Consider the following 24,560-nt stretch of genomic DNA (forward strand, 5'->3'; position numbering starts at 1 on the left):
TCTTCTATCACATATTCCCCCCTCCCCCCCCAATTCCTGTTATCCCATCTCTTTCTTCTCATTTTTCTCTAGAGTAAGATAGATTTGCTCACCCTATTAAGTGTGTATGCTATTTCCTCTCTGAGCCATTTCTGATGAGAATGAAGGCTCACTCATCCCCCCTTCCCTCCCCCCATTGCCCCTCATCCCATCCTCCCATCCTTCTCCAGGGCAAGACAGTTTTCCTCACCGTATTAAGTATGTATGTCATTTCCTCCCTGAGGAATTTTCACTCTTATGTGAAATCTCTCAGCTTCTTCATCTCCTTTCCCTTCCTCCCAGTACTTTCCTTTATCACTCATTGACTCCATCTTTTTACTATATTATACCATTATAATCTGCTCCTTCGTATGTGCTGTCTATATATGCTCCTCTTATAAATGAAAAAGTTCATATGAGTTATCAATATCTTCTTCCCATGCAGGAATACAAACAGTTCAATATCATTAAGTTTCTCATAGTTAGTCCTTCTCTTCTACTCCCTCTGTGGTTCACCAGAGTCCTGTCCTTGGAGATCAAACTTTCTGTTCAGCTCTGGTTGTTTCAACAGGAAAGTTTAAAAGTCTCCTGTTTCATTGAAAGTCCATCTTTTCCCCTGTAAGAGGATGTTTAGTTTTTCTGGGTAGTTGATTCTCGGTTGTAAACCAAGATCTTTTGCCTTCTGGAATATCATATTCCAGTCCCTATGAGCCCTTAATGTATATGTTGCCAGATCCTGTGTAATCCTGATTATAGAGCCTCAGTAGTTGAATTGTTTGTTTCTGGAAGCTTTTTAGAATTTTCTCTTTGATTTGGGAGTTTGGGAAGTTGGACATAATATTTCTGGAAGTTTTTCTTTTGGGATCTCTTTCAAGAGGTGGCCAATGAATTCTCTTGATTTCTATTTTACCCTCAGCTTCTAGGATCTCAGGGAAATTTTGCTGTATTATTTCTTGAAAAATGAAGTCTAGGCTCTTCTCCTGATTGTGGCTTTCAGATAGCCCAATAATTTTTAAATTCTTTCTTCTGGATCTGTTTTCGATGTCAGTTGTTTTGCCAATGAGATATTTCACATTTTCTTCTAATTTTTGACTTTTTTTGAAGCGTTTTATTTCTTTTTGATTTCTTGCAAAGTCACCAGCTTCTTTTAGTTCCATTCTGCATTTGAAAGAGTTATTTTCTTCAGAGAGCTTTTTTTTATCTCCTTTTCTAGCTAACCAATTCTGCTTTTTAAGGCATTCTTCTCCTCATTTGCCTTTTGTTTTCTTTTCCCATTAGGCCTAAACTGGTTTTTAACATATAATTTTCTTTAGTATTTTTTTGTATATCTTTCACCAAGTTGTTAATTTGGTTTTCATGATTTTTCTGCATCGCTCTCATTTCTCCTCCCAATTTTTCCTCCGTCTCCCTTAATTGCTTTTCAAAGTCTTTTTTGAGCTCATCCATAGTCTGAGACCATTTTCTATTTCTCTTGGAGGTTTTGGATATGGAAGCTGTGATATGATCATTATCTGTGTATGTGTTTTGATCTTCCATGGGACTAAAGTAATTCTCTATAGTCAGATTCTTCTTTTTCTGTTGTTTACTCATTTCCTCAGCCCAAGACAACACTTCCAAGGCTTTGGGTCTTTTTTATTTTGGGGGACACCTCACTGGGACCTTTATTCCTCCAAGGTCTTATTATGCTCTCTTGCCTGTGCTTTGATATGTAGATGGCCCCTGTACTTCCCTCTGCCCTGGAACTATAAGGAGGGCTCCAGCTTGGCTACTTAGTATGGAAACCCAAACTGCAACCTGGGTCTGAGTGTAGCCTAGCAGCAGAGTCCTACCCTGAGGGAAAGCAGAGAAATCTCTGCATACTTCCCTTACCATCTCTGGGGGTACAGGCTGCTTTCTCCATATTCTTGCTGCAGGTTCTGCAGCCAGTGCTCCTCACTCCACACTCATTCTGGTGTAGCAGAGTTCTCTCCCTGCCCCTTCAAGCTGTTGCCAGTGATCTTTGGGTTGGGCTGGGCTGGGTTGCACTGTAGCTGCTGCTTTTTTTCCAGCTCCTGCACCTTTCCTGTGGAACTTCTAAGCTATCTTGAACTGGGAAAATGAATCATTCAGTCTTTCTGTGGGTTCTGCCTCTCTAAATTTTGGCTAGAGTCATCATTTGTTGATTTTTGGAGTTGGGGGGGAGGAGTTCCTGGGAAATGCTGTCTTCATACCACCATCTTGGCTCCGCCCCCCTCCCTTGATTTCTAAAATAAATTTTTTGAGACATAGGTTTGAGTTTCCAAGTTCTAAAAGGGAAGGTTTCCCTTTTCCCTCCCCCCTCCCCCTGCAGAGGGTGGGAATCACAGTAATGTTTGGTGTACCTATTGTGACAACTGTGGTGACAGCTGGGATGGTTGAGACTGAAGGTGAACATTTAGCTGTAGGATTAGTTGGAGATAGATTGTTTATAAGTTCCACTAAACAATTACTTAAATTGTTAACAACAGTACAATTTAGAGTTGTATTTTTTGAACAGTAGTCAACACCATTAAAAACTGTTGAATAGCATGTGACATTTTTACTCTCAATACAGGAAATACAGTTAGTGTGTACTTCATGGCTTTCTGGTGCTGAAGCAAAAGTCATCAGTGCAATAAACTTGAGAAGGAAATGGCAAGCCATTCCAGTATTTTTGCCAAGAAAACCCCAAAGAGGTCACAGATAGTTGGACATGGCTGAAAAAATAAATGAAGAACAGCAACTGTTATCCATTATTCCTGGTTCTGCCCTTTGAATCCACATGATAGTCCTTTAAGGACTTGAAGATAGCCTCTTTTATCCCTATTCCTTCCCCTTCCTTCCCCCCTTCCCCTAGTCTTCATGATGCTAAATTGCCAAGTCCATCAATCAATCCTTATGGGATTTATTGGATAACCAGACTTATGATATCATAATTACCTTCCTCTGGAGACTTTCCAGTTTAACCATTTACTTCTTCAACTGTGACTTCAAGAACTGGAGTGCTTGGTTGTGGGCTGGAGAGTAGAATTCATTGTGACTTCGGGAGTGAAATTTGTTGTGGGTGTCAGAGTGGACATCAAGGTCAGTGGCACCAATGAGGAGTCTCTGAAGTTGGCCATAGGTTTAGGGGTTTGGGTCACTCTTAGCATGAATAGTGCAGGCAGCAGCAGTCAAAAGGAACTGCTAGTAGGTCTCCCACATCCCATTCATGGCACTGGTGCTCAGGTGGCAGACTGCTACTGAGGAAGAAGCCCCGTCCCCTTGCAGCGCTGCCTCAGAGACTCCATTTCCTACTGGCTCCTCAATGCTGAATACTTATTTTCTTCTTACTTTCACTGGTTCCTCAATGCTGAATACTTATTTGTTTCTTCTTACTTTCCCCCTAATGTCTGCCTCTAGATAACAAATGACTAGTTAGCTTCTCCAAAGTCTTTTGCTCCAGGATGTCACCTGGAATTTTTCCTTGCTTGTATCTGCTGGTCCTTATCCTGGACTCCTATCAGATTTTGTGTTCCTGTTTGGGCACAAATTTGTTAGGTTCCTGCTGGCTAGCTTATCCTTCCCCAGGTGAACATTGAAGAGGCAAGAGACAAAGATGGAAAGTTCTCCAAGTTCTCCATTTATTAAGCCAAATACAAGTGCTTAAATATGCTCCCCAGTTCCTGGTCCACTCTTGTGGTGCTCTACAATCAACCAGTAAAATAAGGCTCTGGTGCTAGAGGACACCAGGTGATAAAAGTTTACAATACTCCCACATACAATAGTACCTTTACAGCCCTGGGTTTAGAATCTTGAGGACCTGAGTTTGAACTTCAGCTCTGTCAAATCATTTTGCCTCAGTTTCCTCATCTGTATAATGACCAAAAATTAAAGATGTCTGGCTCTCTTGCTGCAAAAGACCAGCAAAACTTCCTCTTAGGTTTCTACAAAAGACATGAAAAAATGAAATTGGGAAATGTTAACTAAACAAATAAAAATAAATTCCAACATAATAATGTTAATTTGTCATTTTCTAAGTCAATATATATATATATATATATATATATATATATATATATATATATAGCCAGTAGGAATCTATTTCTATATGAGTTTGACATCATTGGAATAGGTGATCTTTAAGTTCCCTTCTAGTTCTCTCCAACTTGCCCTAAACAGGCCCTTAGATGACACAGACAAACTATTACCAGTATTTCAAACTCTTGCCAGAGCTTCTACAGAACAGGGCCATTTCCAAGCTATAATGAAGACTTCAAGGACTTTAGTAAAAGAACTAGCATACTGTAGTTCTGAATAAATGTTGCCTTGAATTGTTAACTTTAATGGAATTCTAATACTCTTTTTTTTGGTTTTGTTTTCAGTTTTGGTTTTTGCAAGGTAACGGGATTAAGTGACTTGCCCAAGGTTACACACAGTTAGTTAATTATTAAGTATTTGAATCAGGATTTGAATTCAGGTCCTCCTGACTCCAGGACTGGTACTCTATCTACTACACCACCTAGCTGACTCACTAGCCCATCTAGTAACTAGGTTTTGCCCTAATGAGGTGACCCTAGCACTTAAGGATGATGTTAGGTGAGTGTTAGGTGGCACAATGGACAGAGTGCAGGGCCTGGAGTCAGGAAGACTCATCTTTGTGAATTCAAATCTAATCTTCCACACTTACTAGCTGTGAGAGCCTGGATTAGTCACTCAACTCTATTTGCCCTGGTTTCTTCATCCGTAAAATGAACTAAAGAAGGAAATGGCAAACCATTTCAGTATCTGCCAAGGATACTCCATGAAGTACTCTGATACAACTGAATAACAACAAAATATTGTTATGTAAAGCCTTTCACAAACCTTAAACACTTAAATGCTGGCTATTAATATTATTGATTAAATCATATAGTCATTCAACCTGGTCTCATGGAAAGTGCATTGGACTATGAGAATAATGGTACCAGCTCACACCAACTGTAATTTTGGATAAGTATCTTTTCATTTCTGAGCCTTTATTTTCTCATCTATAAAATGGGGGAGTTATAGGACTAAATAATTTCTAAAATTCCTTCTCTAAATCTGCATAGACTTTCCCTTGGGTTCAAATCCTACTTTTGATAATGATTATGTGAGTGACACCTCTGATTTTGAATTTTCTGATGTATAAAAGAGAGGGGCAAACTAGATCTCTAAGTTTCCTTCTGGATCTACAATTACAACAACATTTTCCTTTAAGTGTGTATTTTCACCACCAATCTTAACTATTTTTTGTTAATAAAGAAAATATTATTTCAGATAGTAATAAATGCAAAATAATAACAATTCAACCAAGGACTTTCCTCTCTAAGACATTAGCATCTGGGTCCTAAGAACATGTTGTGTAAGAACTCTTAATTGTTAACTAAACTGTAAATACTAAAATTAATAATAATGATCATGTCACTTATATAGCACCTTTTTTTTAAGACTAAATAGTATGTTGCTCAGGCCCAGTGCTACCTACTGCACCACCTAGCTGCTAGGATGAAAAGAAATGACATGGTCAGATCTGTATTTTAGGTATATCAGCCAGGTACTTGTATAAAGGTGGGGTTACTCAGGGAAGAGACTGGAGGCTACCTCAATAATATATTGGAAAGGTGGTAAGGGCTTTAATTAGAGAGGAAACTATGTGAGTTAAGAGAAGAGGATCAATGGAAGTTATCATTGGTAGAAAATCATTAAGAATTCAAAACTATTAGATGTGAGTGTTATGGGAGAAGTCAAGAATGACCCCAAGTCAAGGATGAACATGGGGACTGGAAGGGTGGTAAAGCTGATAAAAGAAATGAAGTGCAGAGGGATGGTTTTGCCTACCTGGTTTTTTTTTTAACTCCTGTAATGAAAATCCTGTTAGTCGTATGATCCTGGGCAAATCACAACCCCAATTGCCTCACAATCAAACAAATCCTATTATCCTTATAAAGTTCATACCCAACCTTTCCAGCCCACTGTAGTCTTCTCTCATGATTCAAATGTCACATATTCTGCACTATTTTCTAACCCTATACATGTAATTTCATTCCCCACCTTCCATTTGAAGGGACTAAATTGTATAGTTGCTAAGGTAGCAACTTTAAGGTAGCAGCTTTAATGCCTTTCCTTTTTAACATCATCACTAAAAATCTTACCTTACCTCATCATCACTAAAATGATTAACCAAACATGTTAACCAAAGAGAATTTCCCATACCTTTTAGGAGTTTATAATTGCTATATGTTTTGAGGATTTTATACTCTAAGATAACTAAAATAACATATTTATATATATATATATATATATATATATATATATATATATATATAATAAAATGTGCAAGTGGCAGAATGAAAGCACAAACCTTGGGCAAAAACACTAGATTTTTGGATCACCAAATGCAATTTAGGAAGAAGAGTTCTTGAACTTTAAAGTTCCTTGCAGCCTATGATGCTATGACTGTTTACTTTTTGTCTTTGTTATCTCTTCATCTGTAAAAGAAAACCTAGAATCTCAGTGTTTGGACCATGGTAGGTATTTAATTGAATAAAGTTGATTTGATCAGGTGAAGAAACTATGGGAGCTCCATGACCAATAGGAAGGATAAAGAAACAGTCACCTTCTGTTCTGTGATAAATTGAGCAAAAATTCATAATTGTGGTGAAATTTTAGTTTTTAATTACATTAACTAATAATACCATAGTCTATTTTACACATGTATGAAGATATATGAAACAAATGAGGTTGGAAAATGAACTCCATCCAGAAATAGGAAGGGAAAGTTGCAAGATGATCAGTGGAGGCTGGTTACCAGGTAGGAAAAAGACCACCTGACTACCTGCATAAAGCTGGTCACTTGGTGATTGCAAGTACTTTTTGCAGAGGGAGTTAGAAGTGATGCCAATAACAAGGGGTGTGGAGGAAAGTAAAACAGCTCCCTCCCTCCCCCACCAACCAAAATACCAAGAAAGACAAAAAACTCAAATCCTAGAGATACACACACACATATCCTTTTTTCAAATATAGAAAAGTCTTACTCTCAACATTCTGACAAGGAGGTCACCATCAAAAAAACATAGTTTCTATGATTACATTGCCCATTAAGACATTTGCTGACATCACCTGGGGCTCTGGCACTGCCTCTTTCAAGGACTTTCAGATGTTCATGGCATTAGGACTCACAAAGATGTCATTTGTCTTGAAGGTGGAATATTTTGGGGCGATAGTGTAGCTTGATATGGGATCGACAGTAGAGGTGAAGGTCAGAGTAGTTGAAGTAAATAAATAAAACAGCAAGATCATTGGTGTGCATACTGAAATCCAGGATGAGGACAGAGTGTAGAGACTGTATAATCCCTGAATTGAACTCACTGAAGAAAGGATCCATAAAGATATTAGAAGGAGGGATATCAATGAATAGTGTGAACTTCTAATGAGGAAAGATGGTTGAAGGGTGGGAACAGAAGAAAGGAGTCTGGGAGTGGCTATGAGGATCCTGTGAACACGGAAGAAGGAATAACCAGCATAGGAGAGAGGTTAAAGAGCATGAAACTTTATCGCCATAGAATATGAATTCTAGAGGGTAAAGCAGAGGGGTTAGGCAGTGGAGAACAGGGACCAAGGAGACATAGGACTGGCTTGGATAGGGAAAAGCAAGAGAAGCAAGCAATAGGGGAAAGGGATTTTCACCTTGTCAGACAGTGATTCTGAATCACAGGACTTTGGAATATGTGTCAAATATAAACATTTTGTGTGTGTGTGTGCACATTTTAAATATTAATGATAACTAAAAGTCCTTATTCAAATTCACATATCTCTGTCCAGATGTACAAAATGGTTCTGATACCAATACCTTTTCCATTTCTCTCCCTCAGGACACTCCTTCTACTCAAGGGTACTAGAGAACTGTGAAGATGAAGCCGAATTTGATGAGGTAAAACACCCATCTTCTAACTCCCTGACTCTGGTTCCCCAAAGATTTTTGTGGCTCCCTTACCTAAAGGTTGAGCAAGACAAGGAAATACCATCTGCCTGGCATGACTGTAGACTTCAAGCTCTTTAACGTCTGATTTTTAGAACCACTGAAACCAAGTTTATCTGGGAGGTCATGGAGAGAAGGCAGAGAACTTTAGATTTCTGGGAGATAACCTGTTATTTTTCTCTTTCACCTGATACTCAAAGCAAAATGGCATCCTTTACAGGAGACTGGACAGTAGGATCAGGGTTCTTTTCTTCACCATATGAGCAAAGACTTCTCCTGCTAGAAGTCTGTGGTTTGTTTCCTCATGGTCCTTGGCCAGGGTCCCAAGCTATAGCCATGGTCATCCTAGGTCAATGCAGAATGTCCAATGCAAATATGACTGATTCCAATTCTAATTTCCAATCCTCTCTGGATCTTGGTTTACCCCCTCATGAAAGTGGACTCATAGAGAAGTATCTGTAAATAGTTTCCCAGATGATATCATTTTCTTGCTTATCCTTGCCTTCTAAAAATATTTTTGTTATTTTATTATATTATTAAACAGCTTTTATTATCTTTCATTTTAAAAATGTTTTATCAACCATAGGATAATAGATTTCAATCTAGAAGGGATCATAAAGACCATAATTTCCAACTCTTCCATTTTATAGATGAGAAAACTGAGGCACAGAGACAGTAAGTAACTTCCCCAAGATCAAACAGCTCATAAATGCTTAAGAAATGATTCAAACTCAGATCTTCCTGTGTCCAAGTCTAATACTCTATCCCTTATACCACCTAGCTGCTTTTTTTGCTTTTTTACCATTATCTCTTCCCAATTACTTTCTTCATTCTACACAAAAGAACTCTCCCCATTCCAAGTAAGAAAAGTCAAAGCAAACTGACATATTGATTAAATCTAAAATTGAATGCCTTTCATTCGAATCCTATAGCCTACTACTTTTCTGATAACAGGGGAGACATCTGCATCACCATCAATTCTATGAAATAATGACTAGCTATGGCATTGATCAGGGTTCTGAAATCTTTGGATGTGTTTTTATATTATATTAATTTGGCCAGCACATAAATTCTTTTACTGGCATTTCATTGCTAACTGCCATTTTCCAATGTCCCTAAGCCTTCCTCATCAAAGATGACCTGGTAGCCTTATATGGTGATTCCAATTAAATCAACCATCTCATGAGAGCCTTTTCTTTCTCATCTCTGAATTGGGCAAAAGGCCACTTATATCTCAGGTAAAGACTAGTGAAATGACAATCTCTCCACTTTGTTCCTGTCTGATCACTTCTAAAGAGTGCTGAGTTCAGTTCTGGGTGGTTCACTTTTGGAAGGAAACTAGTAAGCTATGAATCCAGGAGATGATAACTTGCATGGTTGTGTGAGATTCAGTTGAAAGAAATGGGGATGTTGGGGCAACTAGGTGGTGGAATACCAGCCTTTGAGTCAGGAGGACCTGAATTCAGATCCTACCTCAGACTCTTGATATTATTAGTTATGTGGCCTTGCACAAGTCACTTAATTCCATTGCCCCACCAAAAAAGAGAAATAAATGGAAATGCTTAAATTGAAAAAGAAAAACCTTAAGGAGAACATGTAGACCTTCAAGCATCTGAAAGACTTGTGGAAGCTTTTCTTTTTCAATCACTCAGTAATTGTCTACTATGTATAAGCTTCCTACTACCTCTAGGACAAAATAGACAGTTGTGTGGCAATTAAAGCATTTATGAGATACTTACTATGTGCCAAAAACCCCCAAAAGCTCTCAAGAAGCTCTAAGTGTGCATGGATATACTTTAAATAATATTCACATGCTGAAGGTACATGCTCATTTTTTTTCTTAACTGATAGTGGTGCATAATCTAGCAGTGTACTGGTCTAAACTTACTTTGGATTAATGAAGACCTGGGTTCAACTCCCACTCCTGATGCATTCTGGTTAGGTTACCTTGTGCAAGTCATTTACTCTCTTCTGACACAGACAGCTCTCTAACTGTAAATTGTAGAGCAGGTGCCAATCTGAATTGGTGGAGGGAGTTTAATATCTAACTCCTACCACCAACCCCCCCCCAAGAAAAAAAAAAACAAGAAATACTTTTCCATTTGAACTGTCCAAAAGTGAAGTGAATTATTGAACTGCTTGTCAGGAATGTTGCAGAAAAATCCCTCTCCCCAGATATGGGTTGAGTTGTAGTATTTTGTCTCTGGAGTCTTTTTTAACTCAAAGTCATTGCTTCTGTGAATGGAGTTATAACTTTCTGGGTTCCATACAACCTAGAAACCAAATCACCACCACCACCATTCTCATACTTTGTTCCAGTGAGGGAAAGGGGTAAAGAAACTCCTGGATGTATGTGTCATTGGGAGAGGGAGGGGTTTTTTTAGTTGTTCATTTGTTTCTTTGTTTTTTTTTTCAGAGTGGAAAGATCTTTAGTTCCAGAGACAGAGGTTCAAGGTTCAAGTTCTGACTCAGACTTACTACCTTTAAGATTTTGAGCAACTCATTTAACTTCTCTAGAATTTCTTTTCCTTATTTGGAAAAAGATAAAGTTGTACTAAATGGCTTCTAAGGTTCCTTCCGAAGTCTAAATCTATATTCCCACCTCTCTGGGCTTTAGTTTCCTAACATGTAAAATGTGAAGGTGAGAAATGATCTGTAAGGGTCCCTTCTACTATATACAAATCTATTCATTTTAACTGCCTGAAACTAAATTCAGAATTCAAATGAGATTTGCCAGGGGTTTCTTAGGAAACCCAGAGAAAATGGAATCAATTGTATGTATTTGAAATAGTAGGTATGATTCAAATTATGTAAACGTCAGCTATTATTTGTCCTCTCCTGACTGTGCATGCTTGACTAATCTGCTCAGTCTGGGTCCAGAGCGAAGAGTGACTTAGCAAAATGAAAAAAGTCAGATTGCAGTCCTCTAGTTCCAAGGTCCTTTCTGCATCCTTCTCCTGACTCCCCACAGTGCAGCCCCCCTACCTGTCACTTTGAATCTTGCCCCGGAGAGCCATCTGCCTGTGCAAGTAAGGTAAAAGCCTACTCCTCACATCCTAAGACTGCCTGATTCTCTGGTACATCTTTACCCATTTTAAGAGAGAAATCTCAGACCTGGAGATCTATGTGCCCCTGATCGAACAGCTAATAAGGGTCAGAAGTGAGATTCAAACTCAGGTGCAGAGTTATTTCTGTTCTTCCATGCAGCCTCCCTAAGGAGTGAACATCATGAATAAGATGGAAACAGAGATCTAATTCTGTTAAATTTTGAGCCAAAAATTGACCTTGCCAGGCCATATATATAACTAGGTTGAAGAGTGGACAGAGACTTGAACTTGAAATAAGGAAAACCTAAGTTCAAATATGGTCTTAGGTACTTATTAGCTTTATTACCCTGGGTAAGTCACTTAACCTCTGTTTGCCTCAGTTTCCTTATCTGTAAAATGAGGATAACAATATCACCTACCTTATATGGTTGCTGTGATAATCAAATGAGATAACATAAATCTTTATTATTTTTAATTTTTGTTACATATTTGTTACATATTTCACAATTACATGTAAAATCTTTAGCAATCTTTTTAAAAATTTTGAATTTCCACCCCTCCCCTCTCCTTGAGAAAACAAGTAATTTGATATTAATTATACTTGTGAGGTCAAGCAAAATATATTTCTACATTAGCCATGTTGCAAAAGAAAACACAAAAAAATTAAAAAATAAAAATAAAAAAAATCACAGGCTTCAATCTGCACTCAGAGTTCATCAGTTCTCTCTTTGGAGGTGGATAGCATTTTTCATGATGGATTCTATAGAACTGTCTTGGGTCATTGTTTTGATGAGTAGCTAAGTCTTTCGCAGTTGATCATCCTTATAATATTGCATAACATACAAATCTTAAAGCACTATATAAATCCTAGCTAGTTATGTATTACTACTTTTCTTCACTGGATCAATGTTTTCATTCCTTCATCCAAAAAACATTTATTTAGCATCTATAGTATGTCTGACACTATGCTAGATGCTGGATATATAGTGACAAAAACTAACCCCTCAATGTGGATACAGTCCTAGAGGAATAGATCATAACCCATCTTGTTTAAATGGCTCATGTTGCTATTGGATGTTATAGCTTCTCCTTTTTTAAATTCTATTTTGGTATTGATTTAGGTCTTCTCCTCCTTTGCATCTCATGGCTATATCTTCTCCTGTGGTCCTTCATAGGAAGTTCATCAAATTAGCTGGAGGTCTTTTTCTTTATTGTTAGATTATATGAATACTGGTGATACTTTTGGGCTGACTGTCCATTATCTTCACTTTCAATACAACTGACCCATTTGATTTTCTCATGAGACATCTCCTAGATGAGATTTTTTTAATTTCACTTCTTACATGTAAAATCATCATTGGCAATATACTGTGGGCTATTTTTAACTCACCATTCATCTCTCCATTGCCCTTTGGGTTAGCTGCAATTTTTGCTTCTTGAGACAATGTGGTATTCCATGATGCATAGTCATAGAATTGTCAAAAAAATAATGTTTAAAGGATGAACTTTTGCTTCTGGGAGTATGAAAGGATTACTGAAAACAGTCTGCAATTTACCAAATGCAGGTTAGTCTTCTTTCTATTGAATTCTGGGCACAGCTTATTATCTCTCTGAAGTATATGTCCAAGATATGCAGATTAAGCAACTAACTCAATGGGACATTCATTCAGCTGCCTATTACAGTCTGGACTGTATTTATGCACTTAATTTTTTCTTTGTGAGTTGTTAATATTACATCACTTTTCTGTGATGATGGATTTCAGTAGTTTTTGTTGTATTCCATGGTTTGATGCAAATAATACAATATTAACTACCAATTAGAGCATTTGGAAGACCCCCATATTTGTACTCTGTAGTGAATCTCATCCATAACAGTGCTGGATACCTTTAGCAAGCATCCCTTTTCTATACTTTGATGAATATTGATACTAATGGGTTGTTGAACCTGCAATTAGCTATAATTAGCTCTGTAATTGTATCTAACAGAGAATTATACCATCTTAAATTTATGGGGACTTTGTTGGAGGATAGCTTTAGGAAAACATTTTGTTCTGCGGAATCAGTTGCTTTTATTTTTTTCTTCTATTTATTTTTCTTTTTATTGAATTTTTTTCAATCTACTTACAGTAATCAGAGGAAATCTTGAATTTTTAATTATGTGACTGTGAAAATATGATCCACTGTGAAATTTTTTGTGAAAACCTATCTGTTCTCCTATTTTCATCAATCATACCCTCAACAGATGTTTTTATGCTCATGAAGATTATTAATATGTTATTAATATTCTCAAGATTTCCTTTTTTATTATATAAATTTGATGTGGTCAGTTGCTTTTTTATATCTTCTTTAACTTTCATGCCATTTTCTCTTTATTATATGTCACACTGGGAATGAGATTATGAGAAACCAAATGTGGTTTTTCTTCTGTCAATGATAAAGAAAATAATCTATTATAGAAATGCTGATAGATCTATTGTATTTCTTATCTGTTTATTTTCTTCCTTTTATCCTTAGATGTTCTTGAAATTATTTAATTTAATTGGGTCTCACATAAAGATTTTTGTAAACTTGCTTTTCCCTCAAACATTTCTTACTATTTTATGAGGAAATAATACTCAAATTATATATCATGTTTCTCTATAACATTTTGTAAATTAGTTTATAGTCTAAGTAGATTCTACTTATATTCTAAGTAGATTCTACTTAGAACATAAACTAATTTATAAAACTTTACAAGCCTTTTATGGTCATATTGCTTTTCTTGGGAAGAGGAAGGAAATATGTATCACCTATGTACCAGACATTTTGTAAGCCTTTACAAATATGACCTTATTTGGTCCTTATAACAATCCTGTGAGATTGGTGCTATAATTATCTCCATTTCACAATGGAGGAAACTGAGGGTAAACAGAGGTTAAATAACTTGCCTGGAATCACACAGCTATTAAGTGTTTGAGGTCAGATTTGAAATCAGATATTCCTGAAATACTCTACCTACCAAGTCATCCAGCTTCCTCTATGTAAGGAAATCATGTTTAACAATTAAGGAAGTTTGGTTTTCTCATTGTGGTGATCATTTTACCCAAGTCCAGTTTCCATAGGGCATGATAATAATCCATGCTAATGCCATTTCTTTCATCCTTTTTCCATTCCACTTGTTTAAGTGACTCATGTTGCTATTGGATGCTGTAGCTTCTCCTTTTTTTATTCTCCTATTTTGATATTGATTTTGACATTTTTGTAAGAAGTCTACAGTCTGACCAAGAATTCTAATATGAGTAATCATTCATTTCTTGTGTGTTAAGATATAATCAATTTCATTTTTTGTGATGTGTTTCAGGGCTTGTTATACCTCCTGACTCTCATCTTAGAAAAAAATTATTCTTGAAAATGAAACTTCTGTTTAGTCTTCAAGTCTTTGGATGCTTTCATTTCTTAAAGCTGAACCATATCTTCCAACATAAATATGTTGTGGATGTATGATAGAGAAACAGAAAGAGAGATGGGGACAAAGAGATGGAGAAAGGAGAGGGAGACAGAGAGAAAAGAGAGAAATAGATAAAGAGAGAAAAGGAGGAAAGGAGAGGGAGACAGAGAGAGAGAAAAAAGAAAGACAGAGAGAGAGAGACAGAGAAGACAGAGAGACAGAGAGACAGAGAGACAGAGTCAGAGTCAGAAACACAGAGAGCCTTGTCATTTTGCTCAGAGGTGTTGACATAGATGAGAGAGTCTTGGGGAAGCTGGTGGTGCAGTGCATAGAATGCCAGCCCTGGAGTCAGGAGAACCTGAGTTCAAATTCAGCCTCAGACATTTAATAATTACCTAATTGTATGACCTTGGGCAAGTCACTTAACCCCATTGCCTTCTTAAAAAAAACAAAACAAAACATAGGTGAGAGGGTTTTAATAAATTCTTCATTGAACTTTTCTCCCTCCTCATCTTCTACAATAAATTTCAATTATTTTCATGTTAGTCTTTTTAATTATGTGTATCATGAGCATCTCAAGACAAGATAGCCAGGGATACTTTGAAATTATGTTTTTCTTATCATTTGATCATCCAATGAAACCCACTTTGTCCACTTCTTTATTTGCCTATGGATCATCCTTAATAGAGGGTAAGCTCTCTTTTTGTACCCCTAACCCCTAATATGGTATCTAACATATAGAAGGTGCTAATAAATACTTGTTTATTGGCTAGTTGATTAATTAATTTAACCTCTTTAGCTAAAACTTCCTATCTTTTGGTTTTGCTACAAAACAAAAATGTATTAACATATCAACACTTCCTTAGCTAGAATGGTAATTCACTAGTCATTGGACAAGAGTCATATAATTAATTATCACTTGTTAAATTCATTATTGTAGATGATCTCAAAACTATATTACTGTTAACAACCATTGCCCCCTTTTCTACCTTCTGCCACCAACTCTGCAAAAGCAGAAGAGGGCAGCATAGGACTAGTGACTATTTGATAATTTTCTTTATTTCATGTATTGTCATGACTGAAGAATTTGTCACCTAGTAAACAATCTTCTGCTAATGATCTTCTGAATATTTAGCTAGATTGGTCCTCACACAGTTCTTCAGATCATACTTGAAGACTTCTCAAAATGGAAGAAACAGTTAGAGCTTATGCTCCACTGGCATAGACTTCACTAACCAAGGGTCAACTCAGTTTTAAGATGAGGCATCAGGGTAGGAACTTTGTAAAAATGCTCATATATTTGTTTCAGACCTCTGATTTCATTGATGCTGGGACCTACTGGCCATGAAACTAATTCCCTCTGGCAATGAAGATTGGTATCTTCTTTCTGCCTTATAGTCTTATTAATTATTCAATCATCCAACATTTAAGTGCTTACTATGTTAAAGATATTGTTAAAGAGCCAAGAGGAGACTTAAAAATACATCAGATATAGATCCTGCCATTGAGGAACTTATGGTCTACCCATCCTGTCTCTCTTCTTTTTAGCTAGGAGCTGGATAGTTATAACCCTTTAGAGTTATCACTATTACCAGTCAGGATTCTCCTTTTATTTTCTAATATTCAATTAGAATAGGAGAATGTTCTCCTAGTCTAAAATTCTTTTAGCATTCACAAGAGAGTGTCTCTGGCTTCATGCCCAGTAAATTCTCCCAAAAGGTTTTACTGGTAATTGACTTTTGTTCCTTGTATTGTCAGACATCATGACTGAATCCTTCCCTTTTACCCCAGGTTACAGCACAGCCAGTAGGTATCTCTCAGACAGAGATAGAACTAAGACTTCCTTCAGAGCCTGTCAACATTTCAGGTCATGCCTTGGTCATGTGTGCAACATGATGCTGGGTCTGGGAGGGTGGGTGGATTGGAACAGGGCTGCCGTGACTCTTTGTTATTAGTTACACTTTGAGACACCTGAGGATGAGTGTCTATTAAACTTAATTACTGTGCACATGTCTCTCCCTAACATCACCAGCATATGGATGGAGTTGGGAAGATGGCTTCTCACAGTTATGAGATTTGTCCTCAATGTCTTCATGATCAGCTGCAAAGGTATAATAATAATGCACATTCAAATAGTGCTTTTAAGTTTATAATATGCTTTCCTCATAGTAGTCTATGAAATAGGGAAGGGAAGAATTGTTTTCTCCATCTTACAAATAGAGAATAGAATGTAGTCTCTTTGAGGCAAGAACTATTTTTTTCCATTTTTGTCTTTGTAATTCCAGAGTCTGCGATTTCAGTGTGTGACCTGGCATTGGCTGGCACTTAATAAGTGATTGGTGAATGAATGAGGAAATGAAATGTCAGAGACATTAGGTGACCAGCTCAGGATCACACATCTCACACGTATCAGAGTTAAGATACAAACTCAGATTCTTTGATTCCCAAATTCAAGGTCCTTTCCACTACATTTTAGCATACTACATGTGAAAGGATTACAGAAAGAGGAAGAAGAAGATAATGATGTCCATGTACTCCCTCCAGTCAGACTTCTAGAGGCAATAGAGTGTAGCACAAAGGTCCCTTTGGAGAGAAAAAAAAATATGCTCTGAGGTTCTGGTCTAAGCACCACATTTTAAGAACATCTTTGATCCCGGGAAGCACACCTGTGGAAGGAGTGGTAATGATGCTGAGACTGATACATCACTTGAACTCAGGAGTTCTGAACTGCAGTGGATTAAGCTAATAGGGATATGTACTAAGTCCAGCACCAATATAGTGAGACCCTTGGAGAGTATCAAGTATCATATCCATTTACATAACCCTCAGTACCATATTTGCTGTCCCTAAAGCTTGTTTCTGAACATTGCTGGGCATCAGGAGCCCTGAGTTCTAGAGTAACTTCTGAGATTCAGGAATCACCCCCACCTTACCAGGGATTTGGTTTAGAACAAGAGTAAATCTGAGAAGCCCACTAATGTTTTTGTTCAGATCTTAGTTATCTCAACTGAGATGTTAGTTTAAGAGACTTTTGGAGAAAGAGGAAAGAGAAATTTGGGGGGTAGGTTATTTTGTAGGGCTCATTGAAGATTTTATTTGCTTTCAGGGAGAAAAATCTAACCTCTCTTCACCAATGCCAATCTACTCTAGACCCTAATTTTTATGCATAAGGAAAGTGAACAAGTAAACTGTCTAAAAACTGAACAAGGAAACTGAGTCTGAAAGAGAAGAGATAACTTGCCCAAAGTCACAAGGGTAGTAAGGTCTTCTAGCTCTAAACCCAGGGTTCTTCCCACTAACCCTGGTCTTGAGGTTTTCTGATCTGTACCTCTCATTCTCCACTTATATGCTGGCCCTTGAAATATCATGAGAGCTAGTGATATTGTAAAGAGCAACATGAATGCCTGCTGTTCAGAGAGAAGGGAAAGAAGACTTGGAATAGTGTGGCAAGCCAGGAATGGGGATATGAGTTTTTACCTCAACCATCTTGCCAAACTCCTGACTTCAAAAGAGTAGTAAAAGAATGGGAAAGTTTCATGAATTCAAAGCTGACAGTGGTGGAAATGTATGCTGTCCCACCACCTGCCTAAAAGTCTGGGGCCCCCTGCCCCAGACCCCAAAAAACAAGTTTATGACTAAAGGTTGAAGAGAATTGTTATGGTGAAAAGAATTTGACTTTAGGAGACCTAGAATTTATGTACTTTTTATCTTTATTTTTTGATTAATTAAATATTGTATGTATTTATATTTCCAACCACATGCAATGATAGTTTTCAACAGTCATTTTTTGCAAGGTTTTGAGTTCTACATTTTTTCCCTCCCTCCCTCCCCTTCCCCCTCCCCTGACAGAAAGCAATCCAAAAACCATGCTAAACACAGATCCATATTAATCATGTTGTTAAAGGAGAATCAAATCCAAATGGAAAAAATTAGAGAGAAAAAAAGACATAATACACAAGACAACTTTTTCCTCTGGATATGAATGGTATTTTCCATCACAAGTCTTTTAGAATTAGAAGACCTAGAATTTAATCCAAGTTTTGAGAGTTACCCACTATGGCACCATGGGCACATCTTTTAACTTCTCTAGTTTCAGTTTTCTCATCTGTAAATAGGAACAATAATATTTGCACTGCTTACATCATAGGGTTATTATGAGGAAAGTGTTTTGCAAACTTCAACATGCTATAAAATTGTGAGTCGTTATTGTAGAAAAACAGTTTGACTTATACCTGAGTATTTTTTAACCTAGAGAAATTGTTTTTATGCAGTTCAGAATGGACAAGACTTTGTGTCTCCAGCTTCTACTGCCCTGAAATGCTAACTATAACAGCATCATTTGCAAGGATAAGTGTGTGTGTGTGTGTGTGTACATGTGTGTCCTTATGCTTTAATTGCAATCATTATACCCCAATAAACTTGAATCATTTCATCTTTTTTTTTTAGGTTTTTGCAAGGCAAATGGGGTTAAGTGGCTTGCCCAAGGCCACACAGCTAGGTAATGATTATTAAGTGTCTGAGGCCGGATTTAAACTCAGGCACTCCTGACTCCAAGGCTAGTGCTCTATCCACTGCACCACCTAGCTGCCCAAATCACTTCATCTTCCAGGAGATATATGACTTTGAACAATTGATCAGAGCCCTGATCAGAGCATCATGAAGCTCAAGTGGGCTCAAGTTATGGCTGTATTATTAACCATCTATATGACCTTGGGCAAGTCACTTCATATAGCAGATGATTTTTTAAATTTTTATTTATTTTAATTTTAATTTTTTTAATTTTATAAAGTTTTTATTTATTTTCAGTTTTACAATTTTTGCCCCAATCTTGCTTCCCTCTCCCCACCCCCAACTCTAGTATTCCATGACTCAGAAAAAGTTCCAACTCTCCACGTCTTCATAGGACATAGGAAGACAATACTTTACCTTTTACCTCAGTTCCAGCTCTCCCTCTTAGATAATAACCCTCTGGAGAGGATTTAGATACTAGGCCCTGTGCTGACCCTGGAGTTGAACTGCCCTCTAAAGACTCCTTTGAATAATGAGAAATTAGTGCTATATCCACTCTTGGATCTAGTTAGAAAGACTTAGTATTGGATCTTACTTCAGACACTTAATAGCTTTGGAATTCTGAGTAAGTCACTTAAAATCTCTGTTTCCTCATCTGAAAAATATGGGGACTTTGGTCATACCTTAGGGATATTGTGCTGATCAAATGAGGAATAATTATAAAGGGCCTTACAAATTTTAATGTGCTTTAGAAATATGAGTTATTATTATTGTCTCTTACACTGGGAAAAAAATTTGCCTTATTTTAATAAGATCAGAAAAGAAACTTGTTCTCCTTATCTTTATTCTAAAATTCCTAAACCTTCTAGAAGTTGTTCATTATGAGAATTTTGCCCAGTCTGAGAACTGAAACTTGGGGGTAAGCTCTTCTCCAAGACTGGAGTCAGAGGATGTGGGAAGCTAAAGTTGGGAACCTGAGTGGGGAAGGACCAGATGGGGTGGAAAGATAGTGCTCAATGAACAATGGGGAAACCAGAGCCTCTGGCTTGGTGTTGCCTTTCAGAAAGGCTGAAACCAAAGATCCATAGTCTGACCTAAACCCTCTGGTCCAAGTTGTGATGCTGGGGGAGGAGGAAACAGTGTGTATGTGTGTCTGTATATGTATGTACTTATGTGTGTGCATTTTATTTCTCTGTATAACAAATGCTTTTTGGCTGGCTAGTTGATTGGTTGATGATGACCAAACAGATCTTTCAGAACCCACACACAGTAAGTTCTGGGATGGAGATGGAAGGAATTCTGCTCCCAATAAATCACATAAGTCACCACCTAATACGATGCTACATTGACAAGTGGACAACTGACCATTGCTTCTGTCTCTACAATCTTCTCTATAGTCATTTTTATTTATTTACAAATTGTCTTCCCCATTAGAATGAAAACTCCTGAAGAGTAGAAACTATTTTTCCTTTTACTTGGTATTGCCAATGTTTGGTATAGTGTCTAGTATATAGCAAGTACTTAATAAATGCTTGTTGATTAATTGACTACCAGGAAGGAGAGAGTAATTCATTAGTATTAACTGTCTGAGACCAGTTTTAGACTTCTGCATAAAAGACATGGCCAGTTCACTTAGAGTTGCCTACTTCCCTAACCCCAGGAAGATTACAGACTAAGAGTGGATTCCAATCGGTCACATTTTTAGTGTGTAGTTATATGAAGCTTCGAATTTCAGTCTTTAAGATCACAGAATCACAGATGTAAATCTAAAAGGAACCTCAGAGACCATCTTGTCCAAGCTCCCCATTTTACATTTGAGGAAACTGAGGCCCAGGGAAGTCAAATAACTTTACCAAGGTCACATAGGTAGTCTTAGAGGTGAGATTTAACCTAGGTTCCCTGACCTGAGATCCAGTGCTCCTTCCATTGTACCATATTATCCATCCATCTATCCATCCATTCATTCACAATCATTTATTAATCAACAGTTATATTCATGGCACTGTATCTAGCCACTAGGGATATGGAGACAAAGCAAGAGTCACTGTCTTTAGGTTCTCTCACCCAACTGGAGGAATAAAACATGTGCAGTCATAAATAAGGGTCACTTGGAGAACATAAGATCTACCAGGCTGAACCAGGTCTACAATGAGTTCATTCAGCCCAAGGTTCTGTCTCTGACATGATCCCAAGGACTATGTTATAGAAGGAGTGCTCACTTGTCCTCCCTTTTGGCCCTCTCAACTGGTTAGAGTTGTCCCCTCTTTTTTCTTCTTCAAAAGACCTGGGGACAGTCTAAGACTTGTTTAAGCAGTGGAAGTGCCCTGGAAACCCACAGAGGACCTCAAACAATAGATTATTGACTTGGAGCTGCTTTGCTGGCCTAGGGCAATACTATTCTTACTATCAGGCTAAAAACTATCCAGGTCAGGATCCTGCCCCAGGGAAACCTTACATGAAGTCATAGATGATCCTGGCAGATAGGGAACTGAACTCTGCCACCTTGGATAATATCAAGGGATTCTGTGATAAATGAGGACCCAGTTAATTGGGTCATGACTGCCTGCTTCCTACTGCTCACTTGATCTTCCATGTGCTCCAGACTTGAGTGCCTCGTGATGCCATGTGCTCTCTACTGGCATCTCAGAAGATGTGCTGGTTTGCCTTGATGCAATTTCTAGGTTATCATTTACCAGTACTTCCCTAGAAATGGAAACTATTATCCTGTAATCAGAAAACAATAGCACCTATGAAAGTATGGCTAGGCAATAGTCCAGAACCAACAGGTCTCTGTGTTTCTATGCCCTATTCACTTGAAGTGACAACTTCAATAGTGGCAGTTGCAAGGATGTGTGAGTGTGTGTGTGTGGGTGTGTGTGTGTGTGTGTTTTGGGGGAAAGCAGTGATAATGCAGTGTGTTGTCTTGCTCTAATCCCTGACAACAGTCAAGTGAAGCCATTCCTGAGAATGAGCTGAGGTGTAGCTCTGGCCATTTTTTCCCTTTTGCTCTTCTTCCTTTCTTCTCTGCTGCTCTCTTTTCTGCTCTATTCCTAGTCCCAGGATAAAAAAATAAATAAATAAAAGAAGGTGTGAGTATAGAGGAGTTCACCATTCAATCAACCAATAAGAATTATTAAGTACTTATTATGTTCATATAGCACTGTGCTAAGCACAAGGACTGCAAAAGAAAAGAAGCATATTTTTTAAAGTCTCTGCCCTAGAGATTATACTATATTGGGGAAGACAACATGAACATAGTCATATACGAGATACATACAAGCATAGATGAAAAGTCTCTTTAAAGGGTAGTTGGTTGATGGTAGGAAAAGTTTCCTGGGTGACATAGCATTTAAGCTGAGTTTTTTTTAGGTTTTTGCAAGGCAAACGGGGTTAAGTGGCTTGCCCAAGGCCACACAGCTAGGTAATTATTAAGTGTCTGAGACCAGATTTGAACCCAGGTACTCCTGACTCCAGGGCTGGTGCTTTATCCACTGCACCACCTAGCCACCCCTAAAGCTGAGTTTTAAAGAAAGACAGGGATTCTAAGATTCCACAGGATCTAACTTGCATGCTGGAGAAAATGAGGCATTATTAGGAAAAAGAGATTGATGGGGGTAGAGTAAGAAACAACTTATAACATCTCATAAGTATCATTCTTCAAAGAATAGAGGAGTCAAGGAATTCCTGGGTTTGTTTTAAAACTTCACCAGAGATGGAAGCACTCCCAGAAGGTAATGTTGTCTTGTAATTAGTAATCACCCAGGCTTAACATGAAGATCTGCAAGGAATCTATCATCTCCTAAACCAGAAAATTCATTCCACTTTAGGAAGATAGTCATTATTAAGAAGCTTTTCCTTACATCAAACTGAAATCTTGTCTGCACAATCTATACCCATTGCTCCATGTTCTGCTGTCAGGATGAAACAGCAAGTTGAACCTTCTAAATGAGAGAGCCCTTACAAAATTGAAGAAAGATAATTTTCCTAAGTTTGTTGGAGGTTTTTGCCTTTGAGACTAAATATTTCCAATTTATTCCACTGAAAACTCATATGTCATGATCTCCAGGTTGACCACCCTTCTTACCCTCCCTTGAATATTCTTCAAATTGTCAATATCCTTCCTAAAATGTGATATACAGAAATGCACTTACCTTTCCAGAGGTGATTTGTCCAGGGAAAAGTAAAGTCAGACTATTCTTTCCTCGTTTTGGTTCTAGTGAAGCTCTAAATTACATTGGATATTTTATCTATACTAGAAATCATTATTCCAGCAATGGCCCCACCACCCTTAATTATATAGCTGATTATTTGACACCAATTGCAATTGCAATATTTTACATTTACTAAATTGTGCTTTCTTCAACTCAGTCTTTTTGTTCTAGCCTATCAAAATCTTTTCATGGAATGATTTTGTCATCTGAAAATCTACAAAGCATGTCATTCAAAGTATTAGCAATTTTTCTCATCATCTTATCTGAAAATCTAAAAAGCATGTTACCCATGCCTCTATGTAAATTGTTATATTATAACATATTATAATAAATCACATCCTACTGTATATCATTATATCACACATCATCTTACAATATAGTATGGCATATCCCTCAGTACAGCCACTAAGGCATGTCCCTATTCTAGATTCTCTGATTCTACAGAAGATGCAATCCTCTCAAAATGCCCTTAGAAGTTGCCTTCCTATTTATTTAATTAAATGGAACAACCTAAATCCCTTAGGCTTTCACTGAATTCACTGAACTATTTTTTTCAATCTACTAATCCAACCTAAGCCTCTCCTTCTTACCTAGCTAGGATTTCCAGCTACATCCTGTCCTCTTTGCTTTTCAAATGAAGCAAATACATAAACTGAAGTCAGCACTCTGCTCCTCTTAATTATTGTGAAGGTCTGGTATAGAAAAGCTGCTCTCTCTCCAAATCTCTAAATTCATGAGTATACAGGTCTTTTGTTGTTGTTGTTAGTTTTTTACACTGAGGCAGCTGGCTTAGCTTTTCCTGAGGTATGTCTTATTTCCCCATCGAACAATAAAACCAGCTTCATTAAGAAAACTGCAGATTCTGTAGATGAGAGCCTTGCCTTAGGAATATAAAGAGCAGGACTTGAAGAAGCTGCTTAATGAAGCCTGACCCGTTGGGGGAAGGTCTATTTCCAAATTGTTCAGGATTAAATTTTCTTACTCAGATCCTATTATTTTGATATTACCCTACTTGCCAAAAATCCATCATGACTGCCTTTACTGGACTATCTTCATTTTTGCAATTTCTCGTCTCTTTATTTCTAAACTGGTTACTCATGGTACATGATAGGAAATAACAGAAGGCTTGCTAACACATGGTTTTTCTCTGGGTTCTGGTCCAGTTTCTGTCAATAATTAGTTGTATGATTTGGAGCAAGTCATTTAACCTCAAGATGCATCATAATACAGAAGAAAAAGCTCTAAATCAGACATCAGATCCTAGTTAGGTGATCCTTAGCCAGTTACGTACCCTTGTTTGTCTCAGTTCCTTACTTGTAAAATGAGCCAGAGAAGGAAATGTCAAAAGACTCCAGCATTTTTCTAAGAAA

General features: G+C 37.5%; 1 protein-coding gene across 1 annotated transcript in view; it reads left to right on the plus strand.

Annotated features, from left to right (window-relative positions):
• OTOF (otoferlin) overlaps positions 1-24,560 on the plus strand; it is a 178,847-nt gene that overhangs the window by 35,702 nt on the left and 118,585 nt on the right. Inside the window, exon 3 of the mRNA XM_074188236.1 lies at positions 7,890-7,948. Coding sequence (XP_074044337.1) covers positions 7,890-7,948 — 59 coding nt within the window. The remainder of the gene's footprint in view (positions 1-7,889; positions 7,949-24,560) is intronic.

The sequence above is a fragment of the Macrotis lagotis genome, chromosome 1 (assembly GCF_037893015.1).
Source record: "Macrotis lagotis isolate mMagLag1 chromosome 1, bilby.v1.9.chrom.fasta, whole genome shotgun sequence".
NCBI lineage: Eukaryota > Metazoa > Chordata > Mammalia > Peramelemorphia > Peramelidae > Macrotis > Macrotis lagotis.